The 21,699-nt window shown below is 39.6% G+C and overlaps 1 protein-coding gene across 2 annotated transcripts in view; it reads right to left on the bottom strand.

Annotated features, from left to right (window-relative positions):
• The window catches only part of Wdr33 (WD repeat domain 33), a 108,547-nt gene that overhangs the window by 64,710 nt on the left and 22,138 nt on the right, over positions 1 to 21,699 (bottom strand). For both annotated transcript variants that reach the window (XM_036204893.1, XM_036204894.1), the window contains exons 2-7: positions 16,380 to 16,606; positions 14,541 to 14,609; positions 13,851 to 13,955; positions 8,430 to 8,525; positions 8,101 to 8,252; positions 6,403 to 6,500 (exon numbers count right to left, since the gene is read on the bottom strand). In XM_036204893.1, the coding sequence (XP_036060786.1) occupies positions 6,403 to 6,500; positions 8,101 to 8,252; positions 8,430 to 8,525; positions 13,851 to 13,955; positions 14,541 to 14,609; positions 16,380 to 16,583 (724 nt within the window). In that variant the 5' untranslated portion in view covers positions 16,584 to 16,606. The remainder of the gene's footprint in view (positions 1 to 6,402; positions 6,501 to 8,100; positions 8,253 to 8,429; positions 8,526 to 13,850; positions 13,956 to 14,540; positions 14,610 to 16,379; positions 16,607 to 21,699) is intronic.

The raw sequence follows: 21,699 nt of genomic DNA, 5'->3' as shown, positions 1-21,699 counted from the left end.
CTCCATCACTGTGATAAGACACTATAACCAAGGCAACTGAAAGAAGGAAGCGCTTATTTGGGGCTTACAGTTTCAGAGGTAGTAAAGTCCATAACTATCACAGCAGGAAGCACAGCAGGAGACAGCAGGCAAGCAGATGTGGTACTCCAGCAATAGCTGAAAGCCTACATCTTGATTCACAAGCACAAGGAAGAGAGAACCATGTTGCAGACAACGAAGCTAGAAGAACAAAGCCATATAAGCCTTTGACAACAGACATAGAGCTACAGCCTTTGGAGTCTGCCCTGCTGAATTTCAGTCTTGCTTTGGTCCAGCAATTCCTCACTAGACCCTTTATGTCACTGTACGTTGAAAGTATGTGTCTGCTTTTTGATTTTACAGAAAGTGACAAGAGATTGCCTTGAGTCTCAGAAGAGTTTTTAGGCTTTTTGTTTTTTTGTTGTTTTGTTTTGTTTTTCGAGACAGGGTTTCTCTATGTAACAGTCCTGGCTGTCCTGGATCTCACTATGTAGATCAGGCAGTCTTTGAACTCACAGAGATCCACCTGCCTCTGTCTCTGGAGTGCTGGGATTAAAGGTGTGTGCCATCACCACCTGGCATTTTTTGGTTTTAGTTTTTTGTTTGTTTGTTTGTTTGTTTGTTTGTTTTTTTCCAAGACAGGGTCTCACTATGTATCCTGGAACTATGTAGACAAAATAGCTTTGAACTCACAGAGGTCCGCCTGTCTCTGCCTCACAAGTGCTGGAATTAAAGCCATGTGCCACTAGTCCTAGCTTTTGAACAAAATGCATTTTTTCAAGCCTATGGAAGCCAGAGTGGAAAGTGGTGGTCTGAATGAGAATGGCCCACAGGCTCGTGTTTGAATCCATGGTCCACTGATGGAACTGTTTAGGAAGGATTAGAAGATGTGGCCCTGTTGGAGGTAGAGTCACTGGGAGCAGGCTTTGATGGTTCAGAAGAGACAAACCATTCCCATTAGCTTTCTTGCCTACTGTGTCTCACAATAGAAGCTCTCAGCTACTATTCCAGCGCCATGCCTGCCTGAAGCTGCCATGCTTCCGCCAATGATGATCTAAACTGTAAATCCCCCCCAAAAACTCTATTAGTTGCCTTTGTCAAGGTGTCTTCCCATAGCAATAAAAAAGTAACCAAGACACAAATACAGACTATATTATAAAGATAACAGTGTTTGTGTTTTCTTGTCTTGAGAAATAGATAGGATTCTGTAGAATGCTATATAAAATGTGGTAAGTAGTAAATTATTCACAATGAAGATCCCATTTGTTCCCCTGAATATTCAGACACTGTAGACATGCCTTTACACAGTTTAAAATCATTCTACCAAACTAAAAGATCATTGTAGTGGAGGCTTTAGCTTATTTGGTAAAATCACAGTTGAAAGCTATGAAGAAAAACTATTGAATCTGATCATGAATGCTGCTAGGTGGTGGCACACTGTTAATCCTAGCACCCAGGAGGCAGAGACAGACAGCTCTCCAGGAGTTCAAGACCAGCCTGGTCAACAGAGCTAGTTCCAGGGCAGCCAGGGCTACACAAAGAAACTCTGTCCTGAAAAAAAAACAAAAAGGAAAAAAAAAAAATATGAATGCTGTTCATTTTCTTAAGCTGTGTGGTGAATACACGTGTGGGTTCACTGTAAGAGGCCAGAGTGAGTCCAGAATACCATGAGTTCTAGGCCAGCATATTCTATATAGTGAATTCAAGACGAGCCTGGACTGCAGAGTAAGAAACTTTCTTAAAGCAAAGCAAAATAAAATTTAGTAAAATAGGTTTGGTTTTGCTTTTAGAGTCACACTTTGCCCAGATTGGTCTCAAATGCTATGAAACAAAGGATGACCTTGAATTTCTGATCCTACTCCCTCTACCTCCCCACTGCTAAGACCATAGGCATGTACTACTAAACTCAGTTTTAGGCGATACTGGGGAATGATCCCGAGACTCAGTGCATACTAAGCAAGCACATACCAACAGATTCATTCCCAACCAAGGCGTTTCCTCTTGAACTATTGCAGGGTACCCCTTCCTGTACATTTGTATAACTTAGCAGATACCTTGTAACCCATTTGCAGTTTCAACAATTCAGTGTGATTTAATGTTTTTATGGTTCAATATGTGGTACATAAAAAACTGTAACCTATATGGAAAGTTTTTAGGACAAGTATTAAAATAAACTGGAGTTCCCTGTGCCCACTCTCCCCCCTCCTCCCTACCAAAATCTTTACTTCGTAATTCTATCACCATAACCCAGGTAGACAATCTCTGATGACCATCTTTGAGAATATAAAAGGTTAGGGATATAGCTCAGTGGCTGGGTTACTTGCCTAGCATGTGCCCTGCTATGAGTAGAATAAACTCAAGCCAAACAGCCTGCCTTCAGATCCTAGCCCTTCTTCTTACACTGTATGTGTAATCTTTGGCAGGTTTATTTAACTTTTTAGTCATCATGTCATTCATTTGTAAAGTGGAGAATCAATTCTTATTCCAAAGGTTTGCTGATGATGCTAAATTAAGTACTTACACTGGGCCTGATCAGTATACCAGCTATTATTGCTAAAATCAAGAAGGAAAAACAAAACTTCAAGTGCAGCGGATTTCTGGAGTAGATGCTCTTTTGAAGTATAATGCTTCTCATTAAAATTTATTTTAGCATTCTTAATGATTACATATAGGCTAGGCAGCAGTGGCTTAATGATATGTTTTCAATTTGGCAGTAGGAAGTTTGTTTTGCAAGCCGGGCGGTGGTGGCACACGTCTTTAATCCCAGTACTCGGGAGGCAGAGCCAGGCCTGTGAGTTCAAGGCCAGCCTGGTCTACAGAGTGAGTTCCAGGAAAGACGCAAAACTACAGAGAAACCCTGTCTCAAAAAAATAAAAAAAAAAAGAAGAAGAAGAAGAAGTTTGTTTTGCTTTTAGAGACAGGGTCGCAGTTCTTCCCTCTTCTGTGTCAATAAAAGTATTCTAACAAGTATCATGTTTATTCACTGGTCTCTGCTTCTAAGATGATAAAAGCTTGTAAAAATATCTTGCCTACAAAACTTTAAGCACTTTTTACTAGAGAAAAAGGACAAATGTGTATAAACTTCAGTATATGAGGGACATTAAAAAGATGTTCCCAATTCTATGCTATACTCAATTTAATGAGTTTATGAATCAACCATTACTTGTACAGCAAACCTCCTGACAATTGCTCTATGTCCATTTTAAATATTACGCTTCTCTTGAATAACTTATTTTACATGAAGATTTAAGAACAGTATGTCAGAAATGACACTAAAAAAGGCAACTGTAAATTCTGTACTGAAATGGTATTGTGGCTTCTGAAGAATACTGTGTGCTTAAAGCTGAAAAACTTGGAGGAAAAAGACATGACTATTAATTTTTAAATATTTAACTGGCTGTCAGACAGGACAGATTGTAGAGGTTTCTTTATTGTTTTTGAGAGTGTCTTACACAGCCCACGCTGTGCTCTACCTCTCTCAAGTGTGGGGATTATAGCCATGCACTAGATGTTTTTGCTTTTTTCCTCTTGATGTCCCAAATAGAAGAGCAGGTTATGGAAAAGTAGATTACCAACATAATGCAAGAATGTGCTAAAAATTGACCTGATCTCGGTAAAGGGAATCATGAGCTAACAAATACTGTGACACTAAAACTCTGAGTAAAAGTCTGATTTTGATGGATGATGTGATAGAGCCTCAGACTCTATGATCATCACCTCCCTCAAACACTGCTTTCTTGATCTTCTAAATACCTGACCTCTCAAAGTGAGCGCCTGACACATACTACAAGAGAAAGAAGTGTGCCTGCTTGCCTGTCAGATAGGTGTGGGTGGACTATGACTACTGCCCTTAATACAGGGCCACTGACATTTCAGAAGACAGAACATTCATCCTGTCCCAGTTTGACTTTGGGATCCCATGTTTTCTGTGAGAAGCTACCCTCAGGTCCTTCCTTCTAATTTTTGTTGAACAATTTTGCATCCTGCCGGTGATGACTGTAAATCTGTCTCAATCATCAAGCAGAACAGAAATGCCGTTAGTGTCCCAAAATTTAGAAAACAGAATGACAGAAAACGGTAACTGGAATCTAAACTCTCATGGATTATGTAAGACTTGCTCTCACAACTGTTTGGGCTGTTTAATTGATTTAGTTAACTACATTCACATTTGTCTCATACACTCATTGAAGTACTAAGCAGTAAAAGTGTTTTTACAAGGAAGAAAATGACATACATATGTACAAGGAAAAACATAAATCCTAAAAGTACACGGGCATCCAGCATACTTTGTGCATATTTGAAGCACCCATATAAAGCCTAAAATGGACAGTCCTCATGTAGAGAATAAAACTCTTCATTTAATTAATATACATATCAATATACTTGAGTCTCTGTTGCCTATTTAATCTAAATTCACCTGACTCAAATTAATAATAAAAAAGCTCACCTTAACTCAAACCTAAAAATATCAACTGCTACTTATAACACTAATTTCAGAGACATTGCTGGGCATTTTAGAGCCATTTTCAGAGTTCTTCATTGGTATGTAAGGTGAAAAAAAATGTTAACATAGAAAAGATTTTGTTTTAATACAAATTGTTGAGCAGTTTTATATGAAAATTCTGTTATATTTTAGAATATTGTAAAGTTTATCATTGTAATCACTTTATTCCTACGGATTTTTTAAAGCCTAGAAAACATTGACCTACGTCTGTTTAACACTTAATATTTCTAAGAACAGTGAGGAAAGATCCAACGTAAGTATACTACCAGGATAAAAGTCAAGTGGTTAAGATTCTAGTTATGGCATTGTACCTATTATTTTTTAACATATCACTTAAATCTTCGGGGTTGTGGTACTCTTCCATAAAGTGATTTAGACTAACCTCTCAAAGATTCTACATCATTCTTAAATTGCATGGTATGATGACCTTCACAGTGTATATGCCCCTCAATTTAACAGGCACCAACAAGATCCCTACACTAGCGATGGTGATGCACAATTGTACATGGATCCAAGCCAATGTGAAAATTCATTCAATGATACTAGCTTAAAATAGGTTCTTAAGATTTTTCAAGTTTAGTTTTGTTTGCTTTATTCTGAGACAGGGTTTCACTATGTAGTGCTGGCTGGTCTGGAACTATACATGTAGACCAGACTAACATGGAACTCACAGAGATTTGCCTGCCTCTCCTAGGATTAAAGGGTGTGCACAACCACATCTGGCATGTTAAATTATCTTACCAGCTTTGAGAAATTTACAATTCCACCAAGACAACTAACTGCTGACTCTTTAACATGAAGGGAAATCTCTGAATCATAATGTCTTGACAAATGTTATCCCAGGATACCCATTCTCCACCCTGAATTTCCCTTTCACATAATGTTACTTCTGAGGCATTCAGGAATCAAGGGCACGGAGCAAAAACGGCAGTTTGTAAACTAGTAGAGGTTTAAACTAAACACTTGAAAATACTACATTCCAGGCTAGAGAGATGGCCTAGTGGTCAAGAGCACTGACTGCTCTTCCAGCAGACCCGGGTTCAATTCCCAGCACCCACATGACAGCTCAGGACTGTTTGTAACTACAATTCCAGGGGACCTACACCCTTACATGGGCAAAACAACAATGAACGATAAATAAATTAATTTAAAAAAATACTACATTCCTAGTGAATAATAAACCAAGTACTTAGAAGTACAAATGGTTTTATTATAATGTCTGCACTAAGGATACATAAAACAGCTAATTCCCAAACTCTACTACCACCTTAGAATTCATATAAAGGGTGATGACAGCCCCACTACACAAAGTAAAATAATCTACAAATTCTAAGTAAGCCAGCTGCAATGAAGCACAACTGCACCCCCAGAATTGGGGGTCTGAGACAAGGGCTAAGGACTGTAAGTTCCAGGCTAGCATAGGCTATACAGCAAGTTCCAGGCCAGTTTAAGCTTCCCAAGGAGAACCTTTCTCAAAAAGGGGGCAAATACATACAGCTACTAACACCTCTATTTTATCGGCTAATGTGTTACCTGTGCAAGAGCTGTCCTGAGTATGTGGGCTGTCTATTATTTTGAAATGTCTATGTCAGGAAAGAGTACTTCCCCAAAGGATACACAAAGATAAATAAGTGACAGGGAAAGGGAGAGCTCGAATTTACTTTACAGCTGAAAGAATTCAAAGATAGTGAAATTATTATTAGTGAAAATTTACAAAATAAATGCAAACTACAGAACAGCTGTGTTTTCTTGGCAGAGATGGTGAATGTATAAAAAAAATGCTTTAATGGAGATACAAGCCAATATTGTGTATTGTGATGATTTAACCACAAATGCCTTCCCTATTTAAATATTTCAATCAGTACTGTTTGTACACATACCTCGGAGAATTCTTTCCTCATGGCAACGAAGAAAATCCCAGATTCTAACAGTGCCGTCATCAGAGCATGTAGCAAATTTATTATCCGTGGGTGAGAAACTGTTACATGAAGACACACAGCAGGGGAAAGAGGTCAGCATTTAACAGATCATCCATGCTTCTCAGACAGGGAAAAATAAAAATACTGTGCTGCATTATAAACAGGAGAAGGAAGTATCCAGTGAAGAAGCCCTTAAAGAAGAATGTAGTCAGCTAACATATGCATCTCATCCAAAGACTTCAAAAGAACGGGGTTTTTTCCTTTCCATTTTCATCAATATTCAGAGAGCTCCTCCGTGCATTACTAGGCCTTTCATTACCTGTGCTCCTTGTAGTACATCTCCTGTCAACAAAGCGTGGGGGCTGCCTTAACAGTGAGACTAAATGTGTTCTACTCTTACCAGTATTTCCGCACACAGTCACTTAAGCCACAGAGGAATACTGCTCAAAGCATGAGCATCAGTTTCTGCCTCAGACATTTAAACTTCAAAAATGATAGGCTCAACATCTTCATATACCATGTTTCTCACTTATTTAAAAGGCCTATGAAAACTGCATGCCTTCTTCCAAGTGTAAAGCAACCCCATGAATGCTGTACCTTTGGAGGAAAACTTAAAATATACATCAGATTTCTTTTTAAAGCCAATGACTGCTACACAAGAAGGAGCCAGTTTTCTTCCTGGCTGTGAAAAACCATCAAGATTTTCAATGAACTGTATGAACTCCCTTGAATGACTAACAGTGAAAAAAATGTGAGCAAGACACTGAGGCCACGTCTATAAAGCAGAAACATGCATATGCAACAAGTGCTGTGGATTCTGAAAGTAGAAATGGTGTTTCTAAAGTCAACCTCTTCCCACATGAAGATGGCACAACCTTAAAAGAATGCCGCTTAGCTTTATTCTGAGGCTGCAGCACTTCTTCAGGCTTCTTTTTGAAACTTTTCCCCCCGGTTTTACTATACATTTCTCACTGTTATGTAAAAACATACAACTCACTGAGAATGTTTTAACTCCACTCATACATTTGCATAAGTCATATTATCAACAGTGAATCAGAAGAAAAGTCCTAGAGTCTTCTTTGACAAAGGTCTGCTTACAGCTGCAAAGCAGGAAGAACCCATTCATTAATCCGTTAATGTTTGCCACGTCCAGAGTTATCTGTGAGGTTTTTAGTCCTATACTTTCTTTTTGAAGTCGTGGCAGAACCAAGCCAACCAGGTCTTCACTTAAGCCTCTTTTTTTTCCTTGACTTTTGTGTGGATTCTGAAGGTGATTTCTGTAGGTTTTAGATTTTATTCAGTTGTATAATTAAAGACTGAATTCTTTATTTGGAATATTCTTGTCTTACACAGTAGATAATAAAAAGGAGTAACGTATACACATTATTAACCATAAATGAAAAGAGAAAACCAGTGCAAAATGTGTCAGACAATACATCTCTAACATATTGCAAAGGCTGATACCAGGACAAAACTACTTCGGAATGGTGCCAGCAAAATGGTGAATGTGTGAAAACAAAGAGATATATTGTGTTCATAAGGTGCAGAAAGTTTCCCAGAATCTGAGAGAGCCCATGCATCTCTGCACCCAGAATACACTTAGAGAGTAATTTAACCATGACAATAGGGACTACAGAAAATGGTATATTGTGTATAAACCTGGCCTCTCTAATCGCCTCCTTATGTGCCTGGAACATCTTGACGTTGTTCATGTTGGATTGCCAATATTTCACATATCCTCCATGATCTGCTGTCAACATCCACATGTCATTATGTGACCAAGTCATGGCCCTCACAGGGCTATCATGAGCCTGTGAAAACAGAAAATATTTGTAAGTTTTTCTTTAAGAGAATATATGGCTGAGGCTGAAAGGAACCTATATTAACTCAGAGCAGTAAACTATTCAATTGTTAAGTTTTACAATGCCAATGAAGTTGACTGTACCCTCAAGTTCTTAGATGAGCTATCATCTGGTGGTTACTGTTACCTGCAATATGGTTTCAAAGTTGAAAGTCAGCCCATTCCATAAGGTGAACTCTCCACTAGAAGCTCCAGTGACTAAGCGTCTTCCTTCTGGGGTCCACTGCAGGAAAAAAGGAAGACAGGGTACACTAAGCACCAGTCTTGCAGCTTCGCTAATTTAAGAAGTATTTTCAAAGGCGTTTCTGCTTGCTTGTTTTATTGCATGCGTGTGTGGAGCCAGAGTTACAGGCAGTTGTCAGCTGCAGAATGTGGGTATGGGGAACTGAACTCAAGTCCTCTGGAACATTAGCAGGTGTTCTTAATTACTGAGTTATCTCTCCAGTCCCCAGAACCTCTATTCATAAAATAGTAGCTAATCCAAATACAGTAGCCAACACTAAGTTTCATAGTTGACGTACCTTTAGAAGCAAGTGTCCTGTCAGAGAGAATGTGCCTGACACAGTAGGGAAGCACTAACACTCTGGCCCATCAGCTAAGTTTGAAAAGGAGTGTAGAGTAGCCTACGGACTTACAAAGCAAGTCAAATCACAATATGTAAAGATTTCACTCTTATCTAGGCTACACAGTAGACGGATATAAATAAGGTGGGCAGTCACCAGAAAAGTTCAAATGACTGAATGAAAAATAAGGATCTTTCGACTGCTGTTGGACTATCTAGAACATATATAGAAAATAATCGCTGTGGTGGTATACACTTTATGCTTGAGAGCTGGATGTACAAGGATCACTAGTTTAAGGCCAGCCTCAACTACTACACTTTAAGACTTCACCTTAAAAAACATAAAGTCAGCTCTGTGGCAGAGGCCCAGAAGCACAGCACTGGGAGGCAGAGGCAGGATGCCAAAACTCAAGATCATCCTTAGCTACATGAGATAAAAATAAATAAATAAAATCAGGTGGTGGCGGCATACACCTTTAATCCCAGCAAAAATAGACAGATCTCTTGAGTTCAAGGCCAGCCTGGTCTACAGAGCCAAGACTACACAGAAAAACCTTGCCTCAAAAAAATAAGTAAAGAAAAAATAATAAACAACTAAATGTGTGGCAAAGCCAAAAGAATTTTATGAGTCAGGACCAACAGGTCTAAACAGCAAGTTCCAGGCCAGCTAGGACGATACAGTGAGTCCTTATCTCTAAATAAAACCCCTCCTCCACAAGTTAAACAGTAACAATTAAAATTAAAACATTGAAAATACCGAACTTTTCCTATAACAATATTCTTTAAAAGTTATGAAAGGGATTAGTGATGTTAGAATGTTTGCCTAAAAAACACAAAGGCCCTGGAGTTTGATCCCACAGGCCAAATAAATTAGGCACAGTGGCACTTTGCCTGTAATCCTAGCATTCAAGAGGTAGACAAAGTGGGATCAAAGGTTCGAGGTCAGAAACCTGGCAGTGGTAGCACACACCTTTAGTCCCAGCACTCAGAAGGCAGAGACAGGCAGATCTCTATGAGTTCGAGGCCAGTCTGAGCTACAGAGTAAGTTCCAGAGAAACCGTCTCAAAAAAAATTAAATAAAAGAGAGAGAAAAGTTCAAGGTCAGGACTGGAGAGATGGCTAATCAGTTAAGAGCACTGCCTGCTCTTCCAGATGACCCAGGTTTAATTCCCAGCACCCACATGGCAGCTTACAAGTGTAACTCTAGTTCCAGCAGATCCAACACCCTCACACAGACATACATTCAGGCAAAACACCAAGGCATATAAAATAATAATAATATTTATTATTTTATAATTTTATTTTTATATTTATTTTATAATTTATTATTATTCAAGGTCATCCTTTGATAGACAGTAAATTCTGAAGGCAGAGGCAGGCAGATTTCTGGGAGTTCCAGGCCAGACAGAGCTACAAAGAATGATCCTAGCCCCCCCCCCAAAGGAAAACTCACATTATGGAGTTCTAGTTTATCAGTAGAACACTTGTCTAGCATATATAAGCCCTGAGTTCAATCTCTAGGACCACAAACACAAGAGTTATTTTGATTCTTTTTTTTTGGGGGGGGGGGGGAGACAGGGTTTCTTTGTGTAGCTTTGCGCCTTTCCTGGAACTTGCTTTGGAGACCACACTGGCCTTAAACTTACAAAGATCCGCCTGCCTCTGCCTCCCAAGTGCTGGGATTAAAGGCGTGTGCCAACACCACCCAGCAAGAGTTATTTTATGCTCTTCTAAATTCAATGCCAAGCCTCAGGCTGTATTATTTTTTAAAAAGTAAAACAAGAGTCCATGCTGCCAGTAATAATGATCTACATTAGGAATCCCAGCACTCAGGAGGTTGATGATATAGGAAGATGCTGAGAGTTCAAGGCTATCCTGGGCTATATAGTTAACACTAGGCCTGTCAGGGCTCAAGACCAAGAGTCTATCTCAATACAGGAAGACATAAGGAAAAATAAAAAAGTCTTAATACATTAGAACAAAAAGCACTACATAACTATTTTAATGCCACAGTTTGTATGCTGAAGTGAATCTGTGACATACTTGCTAGTCACCATTAAAATATAATGTACACAGGCATGGTGGCATACACCTTTTATCTCAGAACTCAGGAAGCAGAGGAAGGCAGATCTCTGGGTTCGATACCAGCCTGCTGTACAAAGTGAGTGAGTGAGTTCCAGGACAGCCAGGGCTCCACAGAGAAACCCTGCCTCAAAATAAATAAATAAATGAATGAATGAATGAATGAATGAATAAATAGTTATGAATGAATGGATGAATGAATGAACAAATAAACAAATAAATAAATGAATGAATGAGTGAATGAACAAATAAATAAATAAAAGAATGAATGAATTATTTATTTCTGCCAAGAATGATGACACTATAATCCCAGTACTATGCACGGAGAGGAAGGAGGATCTCCGTGAACTTGAGGCCAGCCAGGGCTATATAATAGGACCCTGCCACAAAATAAATAAACAAACAAACAGTTAAGCAAGTGTCTGTGTGTTTATATAATTCATTTTTCCTTTTGTTCAGTTTCACTCATTTTCCATAAAGAATATACACAGAAGATCAGTACAATTTTATTATCCTAAGTAAAAACCAGTATTGCAAAAACAGGTGTGCCTAATGAAACATGATAAAATACATAAAATGAAGTTTATTTGGAAAATGACACAAATGCATGTAACCACTTAGCTCTGTATTGCCTTATCAATAAACATCATTTTGATGATTCTGAATAAAGCACTCCTATCTTCCTAGATTTTTTTTATCTGCTATGATCCCAACCCCATCAATTCTATAGTAAACCAAACAGTAAATAAAGCATTTCTTAATAACTTTCAACAGACTGCGTCTCTAATACGCACAAATTTCCCCCAAGATCTCATATCTTGATCTCCAAAGAAGAAAACTTATCCACCACACGGAGAAGGTGAAGGGAGACCAAGAGTTCTAGCCCAGCCTGGGCCACAATACAAGATGAGTTCAAGACCAGCATGAGGTTTATTGTTTTGTTTTTTCTTAAGGGGTAGGGAGCTAAGGATGTAATTCAGAGCATATGCAAGGCCCTAGGCTCTATCCATAGTAATAAGGAGAGAAAATAAAAATAATAATACAGAATGTGCAGGCTTCATTTCAAAAAGGTTTCCTGTACCATAAAAGATAATAAAGGGCTGGAAAATGACTCAGCAGTTCAAAGTGTTTGCAGCTCTTCCAGAGAACCAGAGTTTGCTTCCCAACACCAACATCAGATAGCTCACAACCACCCTTTAACTCCAGCTCCAGAGAATCCTGACAACCTGAGTTCAACTCCTAAAACCCACATAAAGTTTAAAAAAGGCACAACTCAATAGGTGACCTGACCTCCACATATATATCATAGGGAGAGCCTCCCTAAATATACATACAATAATTAAGTTTAAATATAAAATACCCCCAGGCAGTGGGACCAGGACCTGTCCTTAGTGCATGAGCTGGTTGTTTGGAACCTGGGGCCTATGCAGGGACACTTTGCTCAGCCTGGGTGAAGAGAGGAGGGGAGTGGACCTGCCTTGACTGAATCTACCAGACTGAGCTGAATCCCCAGGGGAGTCCTTGCCCTGGAGGAGATGGGAATGGGGCAAGTGCTGAGGGGAGGGGGAGAGGAGGGAGGGCAGGAGAATCCATAGCTGGTATGTAAAATTAAATTATAAAATAAAAAATAAAATGTAAAATAAACAAGGGTGCTATGGAATATTATTTGAAGGTGTGTTACATTCGTTTATGCTGTGGAATATTTTGTTTAATGACCCAAAGATGAATCGCATTCTTTCATGTTGCAATTATTTAACTCTGGGAAGCTGTGTTACTTTGCCTGTCTAAAACATCTGATTAGTCTAATAAAGAGCTGAATGGCCAATAGCTAGGCAGGAGAGAGACAGGTGGGGCTGGCATGCAGAGAGAGCAAATGAAAGAGAAGAGGGAGGAGCGAGACAGGAGAGGAGGACACTGGGGACCAGCACCCGGCCACACAAGTAGCACTGAGTAAGCAGCAGAGAAAGGAATATAGAATGGAGAAAGGTAAAAGCCCAGAGGCAAAAGATAGACGGGGTAAGTTAAGTTAAGGAAAGCTGGTTAGAAACAGGCCACGCTAAGGCGGGGCATTCATAAGTAAGTATTAAGTTTCCACGTGTTTATGTGGGAGCTGAGTGGCAGGCCCCCAAGGAGTAAAGAGTAAAAACAAACAAACAACTACACAAGGGAGCAAGGGAGCTTGAGAGATGGCTCAATGGTTAAGAGAAGACACTAATCTTACAGAGGCCTGGGTTCAGTTGCCAGCATCCACACAAGGCATCTCCCAACATGGAACTCCAGCTCCAAAGGACCAGGATACCCTCTTCTAGCCTCTAAAGGCAATATGAATATATTCCTGATTATAAAACTGTATTTTGTAATTCTAAAGAAACTACTGGGCACCTTCACACAGTTGTTAAGTATGATGTATCACAGGTTTTCAACTATCAACACCTGACAGCTTTTCATTCACCTTGGGATGCTGTTTTTCCAACAGCAACAAAGCCATTCTTATTTAAGAGCTATCCTGAGACCTGCCCAGAGTATGAATATACTACATATTCCAGAATTCTACAACATGATGAAAAACAATTCAGTGCACATTATCCTACCATCAGCAGACAAAATGGATAAAAGAGTACAATCCAAAGTAAAACTATTAGCAAACCAATTATTATCTTAAGTATACATTTAATATAGTATTTAATTTTTGTTTTGTCAAATACTTTTTTGTTTGTTTTTAGAGTCAAGAGTCTATCTATATAGTCCTAGTTATCCTGACACTATGTAGACCAGACTGGCCTTGAACTCAGAGATTCTCTTGCTTCTAGGATTAAAGACATGCCCTACCTTGCCCAACCTTGTCAAATAAATTTGTAAAACTAAGAATTAATTAAAAAAAAAAATACATAACAGAATACTTACCCTCACAACAAATACTGGGCATTTTACTTTGTTTGTTGATGTCCTAACAAATTTTGTTGTAACTGCATTCATAGGATTATTCAACATTCCTATAGGTGGGACCAGCTATTAAAAAGAGAAAAGAACATTGGGTTTTTGTAACACCGGATAACACACAGAGAAGAAACAAGGGACATAGCAAGATAACTATTTCAACATCTAAAGAAAACTTCAGGATAACTTTCCAAAGCTTTAGGAGATTAAAAGTATTCTACATTAAAAGAAAACTAAAATAAAAAATTAAACACCTATTAATATTAATCTGGAACTTAATTTCAATGTCTGCTTAAGTATCAGATTTCCTAAATTACTTCTCAAATTCAATACAGCAAAGCATGTTTGCAAAACCTCAAATTTAAATTTAATTTTTCTATTAAAAGACTTTGAAGCTGTTCAATCTTTTGACATTGCTTCTGCCCCCAAAGTTTATTCATCATTAAATTTAAAGGAATACTTAAGTTGAGACAAAATTAAATCAAGGTAAATACAGACATAATACATTATACTTTTGCAAATATGTTAACTATAAAAATGTAAGAAGCCAGGCAAAGTAAGAAAAGACAATTTTGATCCTGAATGCACATGCTTTGAGGTTTACATGACCAAACAAGGGGGTTCTTATTAAGTTAGTATGATAGAACTTATACTTACATCATTATAATAACCTGCATCCGGCTGAATGGCCCGCATATCTCTCTGATCTCTTTGCCATATCCTATTCTGTTAAAAAATAAGTTAACTAATGATTATGTGGCCTTGTGACAGTCATGGAAAATTTAATTAATAATGAAGCCTAATGTATTTTTTTCATTTATGTATACGGATATTTGCCTGCATGTGTATGCATGTGAGTACCAAGCAACACATGCATGCTTAATACCCACAGAGGTCAGAAGAGCGTGAGATACTCTAAACTGGAATTACAGATGGTTATGGGTCACCATGTTCCTGCTGAGAATCAAATCCAGGTCCTCTAGAAGAGCAGCCAATGCTCTTAACCATTGAGCCACTTCCCCAGCCCCCAAACATAACAAGATTCATGTGTGTTTTGAATTTTATTTTTTCAAAGCCAGGGTCTCACTGTATAGCTCTGGCTAGCCTGCAACCCCCTATTATCAGTGTAGCTTGGAACTCAGAGTCCCTTTGCTTCCAGGGCATTTGGATTAAAAACAGCACACCAACACACCAGGCTATTTTCTCAAACACAGATAACAGTGATGGTGGTGTCTCAGATGTTCCCCCTTTCCTGCTGCTCCTGTTTAAAATTTTATTCAAGTAGGCCTGACCCTATTCCTCCAATTCCTCTGATCCCCAACACGTCCTCACTCATTTATCATTCTGATAAATGGAACTGGGTAAGGAAGCACTGGAGAGATGGCTCAGTGGGTAAGAGCAGTCTGCTCCTCCAGAGGACCTGGATGCCAGTACCCACATGACATCTCACAGCTTGTTAACTCCAGTTCCAGAGGCTATAACACTCTCTTCTTCCCTATATGGGCACGAGGCATACATACACACAGTAGACATACATACACACAAGCAAAACAATCATACACATAAAATAAGTTGGGGAGGGGGTAGTTAGGATACACTGGCAACCATACTTTTGCCAAAACCATTAGCACAAAACAATTTCTTTTATCTCTATTTTGGCTTTCTTTTTTTATTCCTTCCAAATTCTAGCTTCACATGCTATTTTTCCAAAATGATATTGCCAAGAAACTCTAAATCAACCAATGTGACATCACATGATTTAATCTCAGTACTTGGGGGATGGAGGGGAGAAAGTTTGGGAATTCAAAAACAGCCTGTGCTACATAATATCCTGTCTAAAAAAAAAAAAAAAAGAGGAAAAACTAAAAGTCTAAATCTGTCCTTGACACTTTTTGCCACGTGCCTATAATACACTAATTAGTTCTTTTTTTTTTTTTTTTTTTTTCTTTTTTTTTTTGGAGCTGAGGATTGAACCCAGGGCCGCAAGCGCTCTACCACTGAGCTAAATTCCCAACCCCACTAATTAGTTCAATGTGCAAACAGGCCTTTAATCACTGAACTAAGGTATAAAAAGCAGACTAAACCAAATGGGTGGCACATTAACATTTAACAGGCTAACACAAGTACATAAAACCTGGAAAGTAGAGAAGCAGCTGAGAACACTTAGAGCAGATCACTACGTCCCATGACTACAGGAGGTATTCGATCTTCAGGGTAAATACAGGGCTACACTCTCTAGACTGGAATTCACCATTGGGAACTCAGAAGTGGGTTGACAAGTCACGTTCACAGTGACAGCGTCTCAGAAATATTGCTATGGTGTTAGTCACTTATTAGTTCACATACACTGGGGGTCATTTTCAGAAGATGATTAATGAACTGGACATCTAAAATGCTAATCCATCCCACTAATTCAAGAAATACCAGTAATACTTACTACCCTTTATTTAGTTTTAAAAAACTATTTTTTTGGCCATTAAAGTTCATTGGACTTACCTCCAAATACTTAATTACAGAAGGATTATAGTCTATGGTTTTCCGGTTTACAGCTTTTCTCATCCGTTTCCCATCAAAGGTAAGCTGCTGCATTGCCTGCTGCTGTGCAAAATCGGGTCGCTTATAAAACAGTTGTCGGGGTGCCTGGTGTTGAAATCTCGGCATATGGAAAAATCGTGGAGGAGAGCCAATTTCTGTAGCCATGGTGATATTTTTCTATGAGGTCACTAGAATAGAAGAGGAAATATTTTAAGTACACATATCAGCATGACAACAATGCCTAAAAGCAGATTTATTTTTTAAACCTAAAAACATTTTTAGACTTTAAAAAATGTGTGTGGGTGTTTTGCCTGTAAGAATGTAATTGAAAAGGCTAGAAGGCGCCAGATACCCTGGGACTGGAGTTACAGGTGGATGCGAGCTGCCACGTGCATGCTGAAATTAAACCCGGGTCCTCTGGAAGAACAGCCAGTGCTCTCAACTGATGAGCCATCTCTCCAGCCCTAAGCTAAAACCAAGTTTTAAGTGGATACTTTTTAAAAATACTATTTATTTATTTATTTGTTTGTTTGTTTGTTTGTTTGTTTGTTTATATTGGGTTTTTGAGACAGGGTTTCTGTGTAGCCCTGGCTGCCCTGGAACTAGCTCTATAGACCACACTGGCTTTGAACTCACAGAGGGCTGCCTACCTCTGCCTCTTGAGTGCTAGGACTAAAGCCGTGCACCACCACTGACCTGGCCACAATTTTTTTTCTTTCAATACATGGTTTCTCTGCGTAGTTTTGTGCCTGTCCTGCAACTCACTCTGTAGATCAGGCTGCCCTCGAACTCACAGAGATCTGTCTGGCTCTGCCTCCCAAGTGCTGGGATTAAAGGTGTGTGCCACTGTAGCCCGGCTCCACAATTTTCATGTATGTATTTATTTGCAGGGAGAGAGGACATGTGTAAGAAATGTATGGAGGTTAGACAACTTGCAGGAATGGGTTCTCACCTCTCATCATGTGGATCCCAGGACTCAAACTCAATTGTTAAGCTAAGCAGCAGGAGCCTTTACCCTCTTTCTACCTAAGCCACCGTGCCAGCCCGGTGAACATTTCAGTTCTCCTCCTGTAGCATTTGTTAACATTCAAACACTATTTGTTAACTGAAACATGAGGCTGATACTATGGCTCAGTAGCAGAGTTTACCTAGGATGCATAAAGTCCTAGATTCAAATGGCAGCACCACTAAATAAATATAGGAACTAAAAGACCAAACATTTGAGAGGGCTAATTTACAAAGTAAGTGCCAATCAACATCGATTGTAAAATGGTGCCAGATGGAAGAAGAGAGTACAATGCATAATGGCTTAGGGTATTGTGTTTATTTTATGTTTCTTCTGGGGAAGAAAAGGCAAGCAACAACTTAGAATTAACATTCCTAAAACCTTACATGTCTCCCCCTCCCCCACAAAAAAACAGAGGCGGAGAAGGAAGTGATGAAAAACAGGAGCTGAATTAAGATTTTTATTTTTATTCATATGTGTGCACAAAGAGTGTGGGTGCCAGAACCCTTGAAGCTGAAATTACAGTGGCTGTTAGCCACCAGCCTGGGTGCTGGGAACCAAACTTTGGTTCTCTTGAAGTCCTCTGCTCTTCAACTGTTGAGCCATCTCTCCAGCTCCACCCACTACTAACATTTTCAAATGAATTTTTCATTTAGATATTTTACAGTCAATCTATTTTTAAGATTATCATAAAACTATTTTATCCTCTAAAAGTTGTAAAGCCTGACTTTCAAATTTCCCATCAGTAGCTGAATAAAGCAGCTGTAATTTCAGCATTGGGGAAATAAAAGCAGGGGGAAACACAATTATTCTTTTGGTTTTGGGTTTTTTTCGGAGACATGATTTCTCCGTGTAGTCCTGGCTGTCCTGAAACTCACTCTATAGACCAGACTGGCCTTGAATTCACAGACATCGAGCTGCCTCTGCCTCCCAAGTGCTGGGATAAAAGGTGTGCACCACCACTGCTCAGCCACAATTATTTTTACTGCAAAAGAAAGATTGTAATTTCCACTATTTTTCTGTTCTTGTATTTGGTTTATTTACTCTCCAGATACTGTATGGGGTTTAGAAAAAACAATTGTGATATTCTTTAGGTAAAATGGTCTTGGTGTCACCTGTAGCAGGAATCTTAAAATGTTCTTATTAATGAAATCAAACCTGAGGCCAATTATTGGGGTGAATGCTGGAAGATCAGAGAAGCAGAACAAGCCACAGCTATCTCACCTTGCTAGTTCCTCAGCTGATCCTGTTTCCTCAGGCTGGAAGCTTCTGAGTCCTCCTCATGAATCTCAGCTGAACTCCAAAGCCTGAATGCTTATCCAGCCAAACGCTTAACTAAATTAGTTCCTGTTCCTCTCGCCTTATATACCTTTCTACTTTCTGCCGTCACTCCCTGGGATTAAAGGCTGGATTTCTGGGATTAAAGGTGTGTGTCACCTTGCCTAGCTGTTTCTAAAGTGGCCTTGAACACACAGAGATCCACCTGGCTCTGCCTCCCAAGTGCTGGGATTAAAAGCGTGCACCACCACTGCCCAACTTCTGCTATGGCTTGCTCTGACCCATTTTCTAGCCACCATTTTTGGCTGTGTTCTAGTAGCTGTCTGTTCTCTGACCCCAGATAAGTTTATTTCGAGGAACACACAATATTTTGGGGAAACACAATACCACAGTCACCAAAGAGGTTTCACTCAACAACTGATGGGAATGGATGCAAAGGACCAATCAAACATTAGGTGGAGCTTGGGAATCAATCCTGCAGAAGGTCGAGGAAGGACTGTAGGAGCCAAAGGGATCAAGACACAAGAAAATGGGCCACGGGCTGGAGAAATGGCTCAGTGGTTAAGAGCACTGACTGTTCTTCCAGAGATCCTGAGTTTATTTATTCTCAGCACCTATATATTGGCACACAACCATCTGTAACAAGATCTGGTGCCCTTTTCTGGCCTGCAGGAATACAAGCAGACAGAACACTGTATACATAATAAATCTTTAAAAATAATATATAGATATATATAGAGAGAGAGAGAAAAGAAAATGGGCCACAGAGTCAACTCACCAGGGCTCATTGGGGGCTCACAAAGACTGAACAGACAGCTGGGGAGCCTGTATGGGTCTGACCTATGTCCTCTGCATATATGTTATGATTGTGTAGCTTGGTGTTTCTGTGGGACACCTAACAGTGGGAGTGGGGACTGTCTCTAACTCTTTGGCCTGCTTTAGAGACCCTTTTCCTCCTACTGGGTTGCCCAGTCCAGCACTAATATGAAGGGATGTACCTAGATGTATTGTAACTTGATAGTCCATGTTTGGTTGATGTTCCTGGGAGGCCTGCCCTTTTCTGAAGGGTAAGGAGGAGGAGTGGACTGCAGTTGGAATGTAATATATGAGAAGAAAAGGAGAAGGGGAAACAATGGTCTTGGTACTACTCCATTCATCTGCATCATTTTAGTCACAAGTGTGTGAGGCAAGAGAGGTGGTAGTGATGGTGGGAGAAAAAGAAATCCTGACATACACACACTAAAACAAATAGGGTAACAAAATAGGTATTAATGTGTTACCTCTACTAGGAAGCAGTTCTTGATCTACAGCCCCAGCAGGTTAGTTTGTAAGGAGATGAGAAGCATCCCACCTATTAGAGTTGTGTATGAATGTGATTGTGTACAAAAGGCAGTTAAGAGGCTGATGAGGAATCTGCTCACTCAGAAACCTCATGAACAAAACTACATCTCAGCAATGAGATTTGAAAGCTTCAATCCAGATATCTAGGCCAATTTTTCTAAGGCCTAAAATTTTTTCTAAATTTGTTTTGAGATATAGCCTCATTATGTAACCCAGTCTAGTTCTAAACTTAGAATCTTCTACTCTCTACCTCCCAAATGCTGAGTTGTGTGCCCAATCCCTTTAAAAACCATATTTTGGGCCAGCCTGGGCTATAGAGTGAGTTCCAGGAAAGGTGCAAAGCTATACAGAGAAACCCAGTCTCGGGGAAAAAATTTTAGTCTTTAATCCCAGCACTCGGGAGGCAGAGGCAGGCGGATCTCTGTGAGTTTGAGGCCAGCCTGGTCTAAAAAGTGAGATCCAGGAAAACGTGCCAAAGCTACATAGAGAAACCAGAAAAATCATATTTTGGGATCAGTGGTGGTGGCGGCACATGCTTTTAATCCCAGCACTGGGGAGGCAGAGACAGGCAGATCTCAGTTTGAGGCCAACTTGATCTACAGAGTTCTAGGACAGCCAGGGCTACACAGAGAAATTCTGTTTTGAAACACACACACACACACACACACACACACACACACACACACACACACACACCGCATAAGAGACCTTAATGATGTGTGAAGTATACATCAACTAAAAAAATGGGAAATTTAATCTATTTAAGGAAAAAATTCAAATGATATCAAATGAAATAACAACAAAAAGCTGATGACTGTTGAAGACAGATGCTTGAACTGGAGAGAGCACTAACCAAGACCCAATCAAGGATCGATGGCATGAATGACTAAGATCCAAGGCAAAACAAGCAAGTTTCTGAATAGAACTGGTTCAGCAAGGGCTGGCAGAATGCTTGTCCCAACTGCAGCACCACATGTACCCAGGCTGATGACAAATACCTGTCTGTATACCTGGCACTAAGAATAAATGAAAACTCTCAGAAACTCAGGTCCACCCCTGGCTACTCTGCAAATTAAAAGCCAACTTGGATTGGGGGGGGACGGGGACAGGAAACAAGGACAGTGAGTTCCAAACTATATAATCAGTGAGATCATGTCTCAGAAAAATATATAAAACCAAATCAAGTTAAGTATTCTGAGAAAAGTCTTCTTGTTTTGTTTTCTTAAATGGCCAAAGTACTACTCATGCTTAAGAAACAAAAAAAAAAAAAAAAAAAGGTTGGGGATTTAGCTCAGTGGCAGAGCACTTGCCTAGCAAGCGCAAGTCCCTGGGTTCAGTCCTGAGCTCAAAAACAAACAAACAAACAACAACAACAACAACAAAAAACAGAATTCTGGAATGAGGAAAAAGAGCAAAACAAAAAACAGGGGTAAGGGGTGGCCCACACACACAAAAATTGAGTCTCAGCACTGGAGAGGCAGAGGCAGGCAAAGTTCTAGGAGAGCAAATGCTACAGAGAAATCTTGTCTCAAAAAAAAAAGTCTCTCTCTCTCTCTGTGTGTGTGTGTGTGTGTGTGTGTGTGTGTGTGTGTGTATGAGAGAGAGAGAGAAAGAGAGAGAGAGAGAGAGAGTAACTATATTGCAAAACAAAATTCA

This window comes from Onychomys torridus, chromosome 13, assembly GCF_903995425.1.
Source record: "Onychomys torridus chromosome 13, mOncTor1.1, whole genome shotgun sequence".
In the NCBI taxonomy this organism is placed as follows: Eukaryota; Metazoa; Chordata; class Mammalia; order Rodentia; family Cricetidae; genus Onychomys; species Onychomys torridus.
This window is presented reverse-complemented; position numbering and strand designations above follow the sequence as displayed.